This window comes from Diaporthe batatas (genome assembly GCF_019321695.1).
Source record: "Diaporthe batatas strain CRI 302-4 chromosome Unknown Contig00006, whole genome shotgun sequence".
Classification (NCBI taxonomy): domain Eukaryota; kingdom Fungi; phylum Ascomycota; class Sordariomycetes; order Diaporthales; family Diaporthaceae; genus Diaporthe; species Diaporthe batatas.
Window position 1 is genome coordinate 1,109,527 of NW_025408553.1, and position 15,924 is coordinate 1,125,450.

At 37.8% G+C, this 15,924-nt stretch overlaps 4 protein-coding genes across 4 annotated transcripts; 3 read left to right on the forward strand and 1 right to left on the reverse strand.

The window, feature by feature from the left end:
* The first annotated feature begins 147 nt into the window (after positions 1-147).
* On the forward strand, positions 148-1,256 carry KVR01_005761 (uncharacterized protein). The gene is made up of 5 exons (XM_044792581.1): positions 148-318; positions 375-409; positions 485-621; positions 680-798; positions 888-1,256. The coding sequence occupies exons 1-5, from the start codon at positions 234-236 to the stop codon at positions 1,037-1,039; spliced, it is 528 nt and encodes a 175-aa protein (XP_044644564.1). The 5' UTR covers positions 148-233; the 3' UTR covers positions 1,040-1,256.
* Positions 1,257-3,886: 2,630 nt separating this feature from the next.
* On the forward strand, positions 3,887-4,864 carry KVR01_005759 (uncharacterized protein; the record flags this gene model as incomplete). Its single annotated transcript, XM_044786555.1, has 2 exons — positions 3,887-4,244; positions 4,401-4,864. The coding sequence occupies 2 exons, from the start codon at positions 3,887-3,889 to the stop codon at positions 4,862-4,864; spliced, it is 822 nt and encodes a 273-aa protein (XP_044644562.1).
* Positions 4,865-10,482: 5,618 nt separating this feature from the next.
* On the reverse strand, positions 10,483-15,720 carry KVR01_005982 (H(+)-transporting V1 sector ATPase subunit B). The gene is made up of 7 exons (XM_044781434.1): positions 12,565-15,720; positions 12,423-12,507; positions 12,343-12,362; positions 12,253-12,288; positions 12,032-12,193; positions 11,645-11,973; positions 10,483-11,593 (listed from the first exon to the last, which is right to left on the reverse strand). The coding sequence occupies exons 1-7, from the start codon at positions 12,661-12,663 to the stop codon at positions 10,783-10,785; spliced, it is 1,542 nt and encodes a 513-aa protein (XP_044644785.1). The 5' UTR covers positions 12,664-15,720; the 3' UTR covers positions 10,483-10,782.
* Positions 13,425-15,080, forward strand: KVR01_006445 (uncharacterized protein; the record flags this gene model as incomplete). The annotated part of the gene is made up of 1 exon (XM_044788076.1): positions 13,425-15,080. One exon carries the CDS (start codon positions 13,425-13,427, stop codon positions 15,078-15,080), a length of 1,656 nt encoding a protein of 551 aa, XP_044645248.1.
* Positions 15,721-15,924: the final 204 nt, after the last annotated feature.

Sequence of the window (15,924 nt, forward strand, 5' to 3'; positions counted from 1 at the left end):
ACCGCTCCGGTCCGAGTCCACAGAAAACTGACTACAACCTATGTACCCAATGGCAATCAGCTCTTCATTGTTTAGGGGAAGATCTATAACAATATAACAATATAACAATACCAATCATAATGGCTGGAGATTACTTGAATGGATAGACTGACTCACAAACACAACTTCTTGTCCTCAAGAGCAAACACCATCGGCACCTTCGCTAAGCAAAGTCTGAGAATTACACGGTCACAATGTCTGAGCCTTCTGGTTTCCCATCCTTGAAGCCTGCAATCATCACGAAAGTGAATGTCGATGTGACGAAAATCCATCCCTTTGGTATGTCACGGGGCCATCGTGAAACCTCTCGCAGTGCGCTCGCTGACATTATACAGGGCCCACTTTCAACGGCTCCACCCTCACGCACTTTGTAGGTGGACAGCAGCCAGACGACCAAATTCACGACATGAAAAATGTTCTCACTGACACTGCGGTGGTGTGATAGGAAGTTCCCACGGGGACCATCGAGACAGTCCCCGGCTTCGAGCCGGCCTTTTCTGCCAAGGTGACTTTCGGCGGCGACTGGTTCTCCATGGATGCAGATGGAAAGCATGGGCGCGTCAATTTCCGCGGCATAGCCCAGTAAGCTGAGGTTGTTGAGCCAGGGTATACGAAGAAGCCATGACTGACGGCGCTGCAGGACCGAGGAGGGACATCAGATTGACGTCCGAACATTCGGAATCATTACTATGGTTCCAGCGGCGGAGAAGATATTCACTTTGCAGCCCGACATGGCTTCCGTTGGCTTTGGCCACGCCGGTATGTACTTGAGTACTCTTCGCTGTCGACAGAAGACACACATCTGCTTCATTCTTGCCTACTAATCTCTCGCTAACATGGGGTGATAGCTGCGAGGACCGAGTATCTGGTCTCTGATCCCAAATTGAAGTTCTTGGAGAGTAGCTTTATTGTAGGAAGCGCGCAGGTCATCGTTGACCAGACTGGGGTGACTATTGAGAACAGGCAGTCTATTGTGACAACTCCGACGACAGAAGTGTAACGGGGATATGGAGCGATCTGAGCATCAACCAGTCAGTGTTTCCAATCCCGCTTTAATAGAAGCTGGACCTGGTAAGACAACAGATGTGGAAATGTATATGTGAGGCACAATGTTTGCATCAAAAGATATAATCAGCTGGAGAGCCTGATCGAAAGCCAAAATTTATCTCACAAATCAAATATCCTCAACCAGGCCTGTGGCCTAGCTATTATACACGTAATTATTAAACATGTAGTGATTATTAAGCTAGTCTGCTAGGGACTGAGTAGAGTATGTGGTTTTGCTTCTATTCCGTATATATCCAAGGATATATATAGCGCCTTTATATAGTGGTAAGCACTCAAGACCCAGCGCTTAGAAAGAATATAATGTTAATAATAATAGTTATAATATGATAGGTATATTACTTTAATATCGGTACCCTAGGGTACTATTCTCATTCATCTAAGGGGCTAAGGGGGCTTAGGGTGCTAATTTAGTTGCTATTTAGTCCTTAGTCCTCTTAAAGCGGGCCTGTCTTAGCTTTTTGTCTCAACTGAACAGCTATTGAGTATTTGGAATCCACTAATCGATTGGCTGTTCAATATTCAGTACTAGGAACTCGCATTATTAGATTAGCTCCAGAAGTTGTACTCATGTGTGCGCTACTCGATACCCACTCGCATGGTAACGGACCTCTTTTAGAATGATAATTGTTAGAAAACATCCTCTTTTTGAAAATCTCATCGAACTGTAAAGGCCGGCCGTCTTCCTTGAGAGAAATTCACAACAGTAAGTAGCATGTGACGGGTCGGCTCTTATAAATGCTGGATTTCAAGTCTGTGGGACTTGAAATGGTGTTCTTTTAGCCGGGGCAGTTGCGTTGCAGCATTGTATAATTCGTCTCACTAGGTCGGTAACCTAGATATTTTTACTGATTTAGTCTTAAGATCAATCCTGGTCACGCTTCAGTACACATACCTAGGTATATAATAGTTGCGGACCTAGTCTCGCTATATGACTCCCTTATAGCGACTAGCCTATAGGCTACTTCTATCTATAATTTTAATTAATATTATTATTAAAATAATACCTTTTAACTTTATTTATATATTATAAAGTTAAAGTTATTAATATTTATTATATTATAACTATTATTATTAATATTATATTCTTTTTAAGTTTTAATTATATTATATTTTTCCTTTATATTATATAACTATTTATTTCTTTTTTAATTTAAAGCTTATATATAAAGTTTTTAATAACTTTATATATATTTTTATAGTTTCTTTAAAAAGAAACTTTAAATTTACTTTTTTCTTTATTTTTATTATACTTTTTATATTATTAAAAAGTTAATAGTCATTAATAATAAAAATATAAACTTAAAAGAAAATAAATTTATTATACTTTTTTATTTTTTATAAATTACTTTTAAAATCTATTTAAAAGTTTTAATACTTTATTATAAAAGTTTTAAAAGTAGTATATTATAAATTATTTTTTATTTAAAGTTCTTTTAAAATTAATAATTATATATTTAAATAAAGGTTATAATATTTACTTAATAAAGTTTTATTAATATATATATATATTTAAAGAAATAATCTTTAATTAAACTTTTTAATATAATTTATTTATATAATAATTATTCTTAAAACTTTAATTTTATTATATAACTTTTATAATATTTTAATTAATATTATTATTAAAATAATATTTTTAACTTTATTTATATATTATAAAGTTAAAGTTATAAATATTTATTATATTATAACTATTATTATTAATATTATATTCTTTTTAAATACTAAGTTTTAAATATTTATTATTATATAAAGGCGCTATATATATCTTTAAATATATATAAAATAAAAGTAAAACTATATATTTTTTTTAAATATTAAAGTTTAAATATTTATTATTATATAAAGGTATTATATATATCTTTAAATATATATAAAATAGAAGTGAAACTATATATAATAGTTACTTTATATAATCTTCCTTTATTAGGTTATCTTAATTATTTGTATGTGTCTGGGGGGGGGGGGGAGGCCGAAGAGGATGCTGCGCTTGGCCTTACCTTCCTATGAGTTCGGCGAATGAAGCTATCTACAATGAGTGTTGCTTATCCAGGTAAATCGACTTGTCGATACAACCCACAAAGAAAGGAACAATGAGCAAGCAAACAAGCAAACAAGCAAACAATGATTACAGTTGTGTTCCCGTTCTGTCATTGCCTGGCACTTGTGGCAGCGAATAGGGAGGGGGTCACATAATTAGGAGTCCATATATGACTGCCCTTCTGGCCTGGCAACAGCTGATGTTAGTTGCTAGCCAACGCACCCACGGCGGGTAAAAACATCCATGGATTGTATGTGATGATGTGCCAACACCCAATCTGCCCTGCCATAGTACTTCCTCCCAACCATCACTACCTTCCTGTCCAAGGACAGATCAGCCTCCATCTACATGGCCAGCATCATGAATAGCATACTGCTGACTGTTCCCGGCTTGACTGCCTTTGCAGCGACGATCGCTATCGGAGCACTTTTGCTACTGCATCTCTCCAAGACGCGGGTGACTCACAACGAAAACAAAGCTTTCTTACGACAACATATTCGCATCATTGACTGCAAAGATCTGACCACAGGTCGACCGCTCTCTGACAGAAGCACTGCCCGAACTGTGCCTAACCGGCGCCTCAAAACCACTTTTGGCATTGACAATATCTTCACAACCGAAGACACCGAGTGGGCAGGGAATTTCAGAAAGTTGGCAATCGACACACTGAAACAGGCACTGAGGGTGGATTCTACAAGTCAAAATGAAAAGCCAGATTGGAGTTTCCTGGTCAGAAACATGAGGTCCGCTGTCCAGCAATATCTTCAAGCAGAGAGGAACTCTGTCAACCTTGCAAAGCTTGTCCAATTCGTCACGCTGAAGGTTTCGATCGGCTATCTTTTCAAAGTCCCAGAACAAGACCTCGACAATAAGAAGGACGTCATCATCTCTATCGCCAACAGAATCAACGACCTGTGGATCCTTTCCAAGGGTAGCGGCAGTGACGGGAGGAGTATTCCAGCCTGGCATGAGGAGCAGGGTATAATCCAGGACCTTCTCACTATCATCCCTGACCATGACCCGCGCGATCCACGCCGTAACCCAATGAACCTAATTCTGCCTGCATACGAGACAATGTGGCGAGCCGTCTTCCGAGGTCTGCTTGAAATCTGTTTTCGAGGCAACTCTAACCACGATCACGTCCATCATAAGGGACTTCTCATGGCATACCTGCAAGAGCCAAGCAACAGCGACAATTGGAAAGGCGAGCATAGAACCCTCGACTTGAATATTCACCGTCATGACACGGTAGCGACCATCGACGTCGTCAAGGAGATCCTCCGCCTCTACCCGCCCACACGACGCATCCACCGCAAGTACCCGGACCATGAGCCCTTCATCAGCGCAGACCTCGAGAAGATGCATCGCAATCGTGACCTGGCAGGCGACGATCCCCAAGCATTCCGGCCCGCTCGCTGGCTGGAGATCCAGCAGAGATTCCTCGACGACGCACGAGCCAGAACACTTAAGGAATTTGAGGAACACCTTGGGTTCATGCCATTCGCAGGAGTTTGTCCTGCGGGAAACCGGACGACGTACGCCTTTGGCTGGAAGATGATCGCACTGCTGGCTGGGTCGCTCATCGAGGGCTTGGATCAGCTGGATGGGGGGTGGGTCCTGCGCGCTGGCAAGAAGGGAGACGAGTTGCCGCCCTATGGCAAAGCCCTGGGCTCGGAACGGGTGGATTATCTCAGTTTGGTCTACAAGAAGACTTGATGAGTTGAATTGAAACCTCGGCTTCATGGTTGGAGTTGGACGGACGAAATAGCAGGTGGCTGCCCCCCCCCCCCACAAGCATAGCTATCACCAGTGCGCCACCTGACAGAAGACCTCATGGGGCCCTTTTTGATGGTAAGAAGTTGACAGAGGGTAATGAGCTTATCTCTGCGATTACACACACCGAAGTTTTGGGTGGCTTCTAAGCCCTCGTTCTCTGGAGCTTTCTTCCTAGAATGCGAGACCGATGATTCTTGGAAGTATTTGGGCCAGTCAGTTGATTAGATACTCGACAAAAGCAGTAAATCGATACAGATTTATCTAGACCTGGAATTATCGGTTGCGCTCCCTAGGTATCAGCGTGGTATATAGGTAGTCGGTGAAATTGAATTGTCAGAGCCTACGAAGATCGGTCGCTACCCGGGTAGCTTCATTAACCTGCTCGACACATTGACCACTTCTCGACACCAACGAAGCAAGAGTTTCCGTTGTTGCGATTCCCCAGGAGCTCATTGATAGACTCTTTCAGCCGATCTCGAAATGCAAAGCCTGGACAGAAGCCTCCCCAGCATCTCTCCATGCCCAACGGCAATGCTGGTGGCGCATACAACGCACGCTCATGCCAGCTTGCATCCATTGCCTAGGCCACGTGCAATGCTATCAGTGTGAATTTTCGTCTTAGTGAGTATTGTGCGATGCACTTATGATACGATCAGGCAATCTATTACTATTCCTATGATATCATCTCGATGGGAGAACTAGGTTACATTGATCTCGGCGCTTCGTGGGCATACCTTCATTCAAGAGCATCATTTTTTGGTTTTACTTCGCTGAAGGTAATCCGAGGCTCACTTCTCGTGATTGACAGTGTGCATGGCAAATTCTGTGCAGCGCCAATTACCGGGTCCGCCTTCTCCATACCCGGCCAGGGCCTGAGACTCATGGATTTTTCAATCATCTATCTCATAACTTCAGGTAACCTAGGTTGCAAATCGGAAGTCCAGACTAGATCATATATTAGCACTCAGCTTATAAATCGAAGTTATAAGGACACTTACCGCTTATTTCCTTCATTAGTTATAGTCTTTCTATAATTTTCTTATTCTTCTTAAATTATTATATCCTATTTATAAGCTTTTAAGTTATTTTCTCTATTAATAAACTTTAATTATATTATATTTTTATTAATTATATATATATTTATTTATTATCTTTTTAACTTTTAAATTAATTATAAATTTATAATTTAAATATTAATTTAATAATTATTTAATATATATTTTTAAATTTATTTATATAAAATAAAGTTATAAAACTTTTTTATATTAAATTTTTATATATTATATAAAAGTCAATAAATCTTTAATAAAATTAATATTTTTAAAATAAAAATTTAACTTTTAAATATTTAAAGTTTTACTTTCTTTATATAATATTTATTATTATAATTTTAATATTTTATTAATTTTAAATTTAAAATAGAAATTATAATTTAATTTATTTAATAATATTAAATATAAATAATTATTAAATATATTAATAAAATTTATTTATTAAACTTTATATTATAAAATTATAATATTTTTTATAAGTTATTTTATAAAGTTATTTTATTAATTATTAACTTTTAAATTATTTATATTAACAATTTTAATATAATATTATTAAATATAATATTTTTAATTTTTAAATTATTTATATTAAATAATTTAAATATACTTTAATAATATTAAAATAACTTTTAATTATAAAATAAATTATTTTCTTTATTATATTATTATTTAAAAGAATTTTTTATAAAAGAATTATATTTTAATATTATTTTATAAGTAATATTATTTAATTCTTAAGTAAAAAAGTAATTTATTAATAAATAAATATTTATTTAAATTATTTTAATTAATAATTTTTAATAATAAAATTAAACGTTTAAAAATAATTATAAAGAATTTTAATAATAAATTAATAATTTTAAATAATATAATTAAACTTTTAAAAATAATTATAATATTTTTAAAAATAAATTAAAAATATACTTTAATTAAAATTACTTTTATATTATTTTAAACTTTTATAAATAAGTTTTTAATAATAATAAAACTTTATTAAATAACTTTTAAGTTTATTAAAAATATAATAAAATTTATTTATTATGATTTATTTTATTTAATTATATATATTTAAATATTTATAATTATTAATAATTATTAATAAAGTTAATATTTATTTATTTAATTTTTATAATTATTTATTTAATAATTTCTTTAAATTTATTTAATATTAACTTTTATATATAAAGTTTATATAAAACTATATATTTAACTAACATTCTTTAAATTTTAATACTTTAAATATAAACCTTTTAAACCCTTTTAATATACTTTTAATATACTTTTAATATACCTTTTAAGTTATATATATTTAAATATTAATTAAATATTAAAAAGTTAGAAATTAAAAGGTAAAAATAAAGATTATACTCTTTCTAATTTTTAATATTTTTAACCTTTTAATACTTTAAACTTTTAACTTTTAACGTTTAATTAATATTTAAATACTTAATTAATATTTAAATATATATAGTTTAAAAGTTTAAAAGTATATTAAAAGTATATTAAAAGGTATATTAAAAATATTAAAAAGTTTATACTTAAAATATTAAAAATAAAGAAAGAAATTATATTATAAAGTCTTTTAATATTAACTTAAAAATACTTATAAATATAAAAGAGTTATTAAGAAAATAAATATAAAGTAAATTTAAAAATTATTAAATAAGTAATTATAAAAGTTAAATAAATAAATATTAACTTTTATTAATATTTTTATTTTTATTAAAAGAAATTAATTAAAATCTTTTCCTATATATATTTATTAATACTTTTTAATTTATTAAATTTTTAAATTTATTAATTAAATAATTATTAATTATATAATTATATAATAAACTTTAAAATATATTATTAATATATTTAAATAAAAATTATATAAAGTTAAAATATATAAATAATTAAAGTAATAATAATAAAATTAATTAATTAAATAAATAAAATAATACTTTTTATAATTTTAATTATTTAAAAATAATAATTTATATACTTTTAAATTTAAAATTAATTATTTTTATTATTTATAATTTAATTAAATAATAATTTTATTAGTTAACTTAACTTATATATAAGAAATAATTAAAATAATATAAATTAATAATAGTTAAAAGATCTACCTAATAGATAGTAAAGCACTTAATTAGATTAGCTAGACCTAGCTAACTAAATATAGTCTATATATATATATAGACCTACTAACCTTATAGTAGCTAATCCACTACAGCCTACTATTTCTACATTAATAACTTTTTAGTTTTTTAAAATTAAGGTCCTTCCCTTTCTTCTAACTAATTAGAGAGCTTTATTTATTAATAAAGTAGTTTCTAATTAAATTATTAAAGTATTTAAAATTACTACTAAATATATAATTATAATTTACTTAATTTAAACATTTAAAAACACTTTAAATTAATATTTTATAAATTATTTAAATTACTTAAATTTAAATTACTTAAATTTAAATTACTTAAATTTAAATTACTTAAATTTAAATTACTTTAATAACTAAAATTAAATTTAAATTATTAATTAATTAATTATTTATTAGACTATTATTAAATAATTACTAACTATTAATATTTAATTAGTTAATTAATTAATTAGTTAACCCTTTTAATAGTTTCTTTTTTATAGTTTAATTAATTTAATAAATATAGTTCCTTTTAATAAATATATTACTACTTTATTTATATAAATTATTACTTACTTTATTAATCCTTTATCTTATATTTAATTAGTTATATAGGTAGTTATAATATTTCTTTTTATTAAAGTAAGGTATTTAAATAAAAGTTAGTAGGGCTTAAAGTATTAGCTTAATACTTAGTTTAATATAAATATTACTTCAATAAAGGTTATTATAAAAGTCTTTAAAAAGCTCTAACTTAATTTATTTAAGGTACTCTTTAATTTAGTTTTTAAAGGTTTAATAAAAGTATTAAAAGTTCTTATTAAAGTAATAATTAAAGTTACTAATAAACTATTAAACTTTATTATTATTAGATTTAATAGCTATATATTCCTCTTTATAAGTATTATTAATATACTTCTTTAACTTATTTTTTAACTTAAATATTTTCTTCTTTTTATTAAAGTAATATAAGTAAAAGCACTATTAGTATACACTTATAGTAGCTATAAATAACTTTATTATAAAAGACTTAAGGTTATAGTAGCTATACTATTAAAGTATCTTCTATTTAGGTATTATAAGAGAGAGAGAGAGAGAGAGAAAGAGAAGTTAAGAAAAAGTATAAAAGTCGCTTACTTAGTCACTTACTTAGTTAATTACTTAAATAATATAAGGTAGGTAAATAGGTTAACTAGTAGATAGCTAAACAAATTAGCTAGTAGGTAGTTAGTTTAAGGGTTTAATAGGTAGGCTTAAATTATTGATTGTGTGTGCGAGAGAGAGAGAGAGAGTTGTCGCGAGAGAGAGTTACAAGACTTACCTAGTGAAAAGATCCTACTTAGTGGTTAATTACACCTAGACAGCCTAGACAACTTACCTTCTAAAAAGGCTATAACAGTGATAGTAGTATGACTAATTTATCTTCTTCTTTAAACTATAACGGTAAAATAGCCTTACCGATTTATCCCCTAAAAGAACTTAACGCTTAAATAGTTTAAACGATTTACCTTACTATTAAAAGCTAGTTAGTAACTAATTAGTATTAGTTAGTTTAACTTATATATAAAAAGTAGTTAAAGTAGTATAAATTAATAATAATTAAAAGGTCTACCTAATAGGTAGTAAAGCACCTAATTAAATTAACTAGACCTAGCTAACTAAATATAGTTTATATATATATATAAGCCTACTAACCTTATAGTAGCTAATTTACTATAGTCTACTATTCTTATAAATTTAATTATATTTTTATTTAATTATTTATTAATTTATTATAATAATTTAATATTTTTAAAATTTAAACTTTTAAATAATAACTTTTAATTTTTAAAATATTATAATAATAAATAAAATTTTATAATTATATTATATTTATAATAAATAAAATTATAATAAAAATAAAATAAAATTTAATATAAATTAAATAAAATATTTTAAATTTAATTAATATATAATTTAAAATATAAAAATTTTAAAATTTTAAATTTATTAATTTTTATAGAAAATAAAAATTATATTAATTAAATTAAATATTAATATAAATATATTTTTAAAATTAAAAGTTTATAATAAAAATAAAAACTTTTAAATAAAAGTTAAAATTAAATAAATCTTTAAATTTATTAAAGTTTTAAAAGTTTAAAAAGTATATAAAATTATATAAAAGTTATATTAAAATTAAAAGTATTTTATAAAATTAAAGTATTTATAAAACTTTTTAAATTTAAAATAATTTTATAATAAAAAAAAGTTTAAATTATTTATAAAGAATTATTAATTTAAAATTAAACTTATTTAAGAAATAATGTAAGGGAAGTAGTAAAGCTATAATTCTATATTATAAGAGGTATGGAGGTTATTTAGGTTAATAAGATAAGTAGAGTATATAGATCTATTAGTTAGTCCTGTGGGTGTTTAGCTTATGGCCCTGACAAGACCCGCCCAACCTAGTAAGATAAAAGCTGGCTGGTAAAGGGCAAAATTTCGAAATCCGTAATTTCACTGGTTATCGCTGACTGGTACTGTATGTTCCACATAATTGTTTTTCAAGTCTGTAACACGCATCACTGTGCCTCACTGAACACAACATGCTAGCAATATACAAATGCAACCAAATCTCATGCTCCAATCTGAGGCCTCGTTAATCTGCTCCGACCGTGTGTAGGCTGCCTGTCCCTTTATGCGTCAATCAGGTTCTCCTCCTCGGCCGGCGCGTTGTCCTTGGTGTCTTTGCTGTCCTTGGCGTCCTTCTTCTTCCGGTCCGCAGCCGCAGTACGCGAGTAGAACTCATCAATGATCTTCTTAGGGATACGGTTGAGCATGTCCTTGCGGTAGATGCGGAGCAGAGACCAGGCAAGGTCCAGGGAGTCATGGATACTTCGCTGCTCGTAGGCTCCTTGGGAGACGAACTGCCGCTCGAACTTGTCAAGGAACTCAAGCGACAGCTTGTCCTCGGCTGACAGGGCCTCCTCACCAACGACTGCCTTCATGGCCGCAGCATCACGACCGATGGCATACTTGGCGTACAGCTGGTTCGAGACATCACCGTGGTCCTTGCGCGTCATACCCTCACCGATGGCCGACTTCATCAGCCGGGAAAGCGATGGCAGCACGTTGATGGGAGGGTAGATACCCTTGTTGTACAGGCCTCTGTCGACGAAAATCTGGCCCTCCGTGATATATCCTGTCAAGTCGGGAATCGGGTGGGTGATATCGTCGTTAGGCATGGTCAGGATGGGGATCTGGGTGATGGAACCATTACGGCCCTCAACACGACCGGCTCGCTCGTAAATGGTCGACAAATCAGTGTACATGTAACCGGGGAAACCACGACGACCTGGCACTTCCTCTCGAGCGGCTGAGACCTCACGAAGAGCGTCACAGTACGCCGAAAGATCTGTGAGAATGACCAGGACGTGCTTCTCGAGCTGGTAGGCGTAGTATTCGGCGGTCGTGAGAGCGAGACGAGGCGTGATGATACGCTCGATCCTGTGCAAGAGTCAGCAATCGTCCAGTGATGTCCCAAGGCGGCAGACTCACGTTGGGTCGTTGGCGAGGTTGAGGAACAGGGTGACACGCTCCAGACTGCCGTTCTCTTCGAAGTCGCGGGTGAAGAAACGAGCTGTCTCCAAGTTCACACCCATGGCGGCGAACACGATGGAGAAGTTGTCCTCGTGGCCATCGTGCACACCCTTGTTTGTGACGCCCTCCTGTTTCTGGACCAGACCAGCCTGGCGACAAATCTGGGCAGCGATCTCGTTGTGCGGCAGACCAGAGGCGGAGAAAATGGGGATCTTTTGTCCACGAGCGATGGAGTTCATGGTGTCGATGGTGGAGATACCGGTGGAAATCATTTCCTCGGGGTAGACCTGGCGGCCTCTGTTAGCTTTGCTCCCCTCGCCTGTCTAGGATAATTGGTTGCCGTACTCTCGAGTAGGGGTTGATTGGGCTACCGTTGATGTCGAGGTAGTCCTCTGCCAGCACCTTGGGGCCCTTGTCGATGGCCCGACCTGAACCATCAAAGATACGTCCCAGCATGTCCTCTGACACACCAAGCTTCAAGCTCTGGCCGGTGAACTCGACTTTCGTCTATTGGCAAGCCGTCAGTATAACAGGCTCTGAGACCACGCTCCTGAGGCTCTGCGCACCTTCTTCACATCGATACCAGAGGTGCCTTCGAAGACCTGATATACTCGTTAATCGACCGAATAGTTGAATCGGGATGCTTGATAAAATACCTGGACGACAGCTCGGTTTCCTGCACGTCGACCAGTTAGCGCTTGTTCATTCGAAATGCCTCAAGACATGTCCCACATACCTCGGGCCTCTAGGACCTGTCCTTGCCTCGTAGTTCCATCGGGGAGCGTCAAGGCGACGATCTCATTGTATCGGGGGAATTTGACCTGTCATGGCGGTCAACGGATTTGTCGGTCTGCAGGCATCGGGAGGAGGTGATTCACATCTTCGAGGATGACCAGAGGGCCGTTCACACCACCGACAGTGTTGTACTTGAGGTGAGGCACCACCGAGTAGGAAGACGACTCGCGAGGGTCACCCATGGCTGCTGCTTGGATGTGTGTGGATCTGGTGGTCGAGGGCGCAAGTGTGCAGACTGATGACGATTGTAGTTGGTGGTTTGGGAGCTCCTGGAGGTTGGGCGGATGATAAGCTCGGCGCACTGGCCAGCAGCCTCTCCAAGGTCAGGAAACACCTCTGCTAGACCACCCGCTAGACCACCCGACGTCAGCTCCTGATCCCTCACTTGCCGACGATTCTATTTTTATACGCCGTAGCTTCACAAACGCATCCGAGACAGGAAAAAATTGCAGTTGAACAGCACCTAGGTATCTTTTGAAAAATGAATTGAATATCAACACTTCAAGGTATTGCACTTCGAGGCGACCAATTTGAGAAGCCTGTACAAGCCCTGGTCGATGCTCATATTGTACTACAAGAAGGGGTCTCTTGACTGGAGCCGCTACAGCACCTACTTAGGTACCTACCTAGGTGGGCAGGCAAGCAGCCAGCACCGTTGTAGGCCAGCCGAGTGCTGGGTGTCGCCCCTCCCCCGCCCCACCGCGGTGATCAATCGTTCCGGCTGGCAAAGCTCGTACTGCTAGCCAGAACTTAGAAGCTCCAGCTAACTTTAAACTTAGCTGCAGACCTCGAATTGATTTGCACCAGCCACTTGCTTCACGACTTCGAAACGGTCTTCTCAGGCCGCTTTGAGCACCAAGAACAACAGAAACAACAACAAACAGACCACACCCTCTACTACTGGGGCATTTGGGCATGGAAGTGCGGCGGTAACCGAAGCACAATGTCGAGCATTTACAACACCGAGCCGCAGCCAACGGCGTCGGTCATCCTCCACACGAACCATGGCGAACTATCAGTCGAGCTCTTCGCGAAGCAGACTCCGCTCACCTGTCGCAACTTCCTCCAACACTGCCTAGACGGCTACTACGACAACACTATATTCCACCGCCTGGTTCCCGGCTTCATTCTGCAGGGAGGCGATCCGACCGGCACCGGCAATGGAGGCGAGTCGATCTACGATGGCGGCGCTTTCAGCGGGGACCTGGACCCATGGCCGATGGACCAGCGGAGAGGAAAGAACGCCGGCCCTCAAGGCGTGAACTTCAAGGACGAGTTCCACACGCGCCTCAAGTTCAACCGTCGTGGGTTGCTGGGTATGGCGAATGAAAGCCGGGCCGACACGAATGGCAGTCAGTTCTTTTTCACGCTGGACAAGGCTGCCGAGCTGGATGGGAAGAACACCATGTTTGGGCGCGTCGCTGGCGACACCATTTACAACCTGGCAAAGATGGGCGAAGGCGAAGTGGAAGAGGGAACCGAGCGACCCCTATACCCAACCAGGATCTCCAGCGTGGAGATCCTGGTGAACCCTTTCGACGACATGAAGAAGAGGGAGCGCATTGCGCAGCGCACAACACGGCCGGCCGCCACGGAGAAGAAGAAGGACAAGAAAAGGAAAGGCGGCAAGCAGTTGCTAAGCTTTGGCGACGAAGAGGGCGAGGGCGACATACAACCTCTTCCAAAGAAGCCAAAGTTCGATACAAGGATTGTGATGGATGTCGACGAGCCAGAGCCTCAGGTCAAGCCGCTAAAGGCCTCAAAGAAAGGAAAAGAGGCGAAGGGTGCCAAGGCTGTTGTGCCGATCAGGGAGCCTCCTCAGAGAGAAGCAACACCTCCCGAGCGTCAGCCCTCACCACCGCCACAAGCTATGAAGAAGTCATCTAAGAAGGCCGCACAAGATATTGAGAGCGATTCTTCCCCGGAGCCAGAGGTGTCCAAAGGCAAGTCTGAGCTCGAGCGGATGAACGAGGAAATAGCTGCTCTGAAAGCATCGATGAGGAGGACTGTCCATTCGGAGCCCGTCAGTGAGGGCAAGAAATCCTCCGCCTTGGAGCAGATGATCCCGCAGACGTCGACGCGAGGGCGCAAGAGGAGACCTGGCGCAAACAACCCTACAGCTGCTGAGGAACAGAAGGCACTGAGCTTTCTCAAAGCGTTCCAGGAAAAACTGGATCAGGCGCCGCCAGAGAAGGCAACAGCAACAGAGGTGCCCGCCGCAGGGGACGGCGAAACCAAGGCTGGGGACAATGCCGAGGAAGACGAGGTTTGCGATCTTCACTTTATCGCCAACTGCCAATCGTGCAAGGCGTGGGACAAGGCTGAGGGCGAAGACGAGAGCGACGACGAGGGGTGGATGTCGCACTCGCTCAGCTTTGCCGCAGACAAGCTCGGCAAAGACCTGAGTTATCGCAAAAAGGCGGAGGATGAGCTGATCGTGATCGACCCACTCGCAAAGGCGCGCAGCATCCAAGCGGAGAGGAAGGCGGAGAAGGAGAGTGAAGGCCGGAGCGGAAAGTCCGGACGTGCATGGGGCGACCTGGCACGCAATGCCCAAATGTCCCGAAACTCGTCCCTGGCGGGAAGAGGCGCGAAGTGACGGGAGGGCAGCATGGGCGTGCAACTGTTTGTCATATTGTATAAGAGAGCTGTTCCCTTGTTGTACTAATTCCCGAGATACCCAACGCTCTTGACTGTGAATGGTCAGAAGATGGCAATTCAAACTCAAAGTCGGCTCGACTCGTCCAGCCGCACTGCCGCACTGGCCGCCGCCGAGTCAAAATTTTTGAGGGAATGGTGAAGGTACACAGTACTCGGCTCTGAGTAATAGGAATGGAGAGGGAACGCGAGCCGAAGCGGCGCTGGCATGGCTGACAAGGCCTGGCTGTGGCCGACTTACACGGCAGTACCCACTCTGCGGTGGGGGCACGAACTGCCACGGGGATCGTAGATTCTGGTAAAGACACTCTGTATGGAGACACCGGGATAGCCACGTTGATTGCATGTGAGACGAGGTCGTCCAATGGCGTTTTTAGGTGCTGTCCCACTTGGTGCTCTTATACTACTAGGTAGTATACTACACCATCTATCATCTCACGATCGGATTGTGTGCAGGGCAAGAAGGCAGACTTGACTGGTGACGCGGCCGTGAGTGTGTGCTTGTGTTTGTTGGTCAGTGGTGGCAGAGGAGAGGAGAGGAGAGGATGCTCCGGCGAGCAGGGCTGGCAGGGCCTGGCAAGAGACAATAAGGTTCAGTTTCCTATTTCCACCTGCAAGATCGCGATGACGATCCTTGGGTCCCCACTGGCAGAAAAAAATGGCGTTATCGATTGGACGGATAACAGAACTGCAGCCCAAGTGCCCTGGGGGGGGCCTGGGGGGGGGTGGTCCCCATTCCCCATCTCAGCCCTCACAAACAATGCTACTGTACGGTATCGGGACGG

Coding starts and splice junctions, on each gene's coding strand:
- KVR01_005982 (XM_044781434.1), bottom strand. CDS start 12,663: ATGGGTGACCCTCGCGAGTCGTCTTCCTACTCGGTGGTGCCTCACCTC. Junction 11,974..12,031: donor CAATCAACCCCTACTCGAGA/GTACGGCAACCA, acceptor AGAGGCCGCCAG/GTCTACCCCGAGGAAATGAT. Junction 11,594..11,644: donor AACCTCGCCAACGACCCAAC/GTGAGTCTGCCG, acceptor ACTCTTGCACAG/GATCGAGCGTATCATCACGC.
- KVR01_005761 (XM_044792581.1), top strand. CDS start 234: ATGTCTGAGCCTTCTGGTTTCCCATCCTTGAAGCCTGCAATCATCACG. Junction 410..484: donor GCTCCACCCTCACGCACTTT/GTAGGTGGACAG, acceptor GTGGTGTGATAG/GAAGTTCCCACGGGGACCAT. Junction 799..887: donor CGTTGGCTTTGGCCACGCCG/GTATGTACTTGA, acceptor ATGGGGTGATAG/CTGCGAGGACCGAGTATCTG.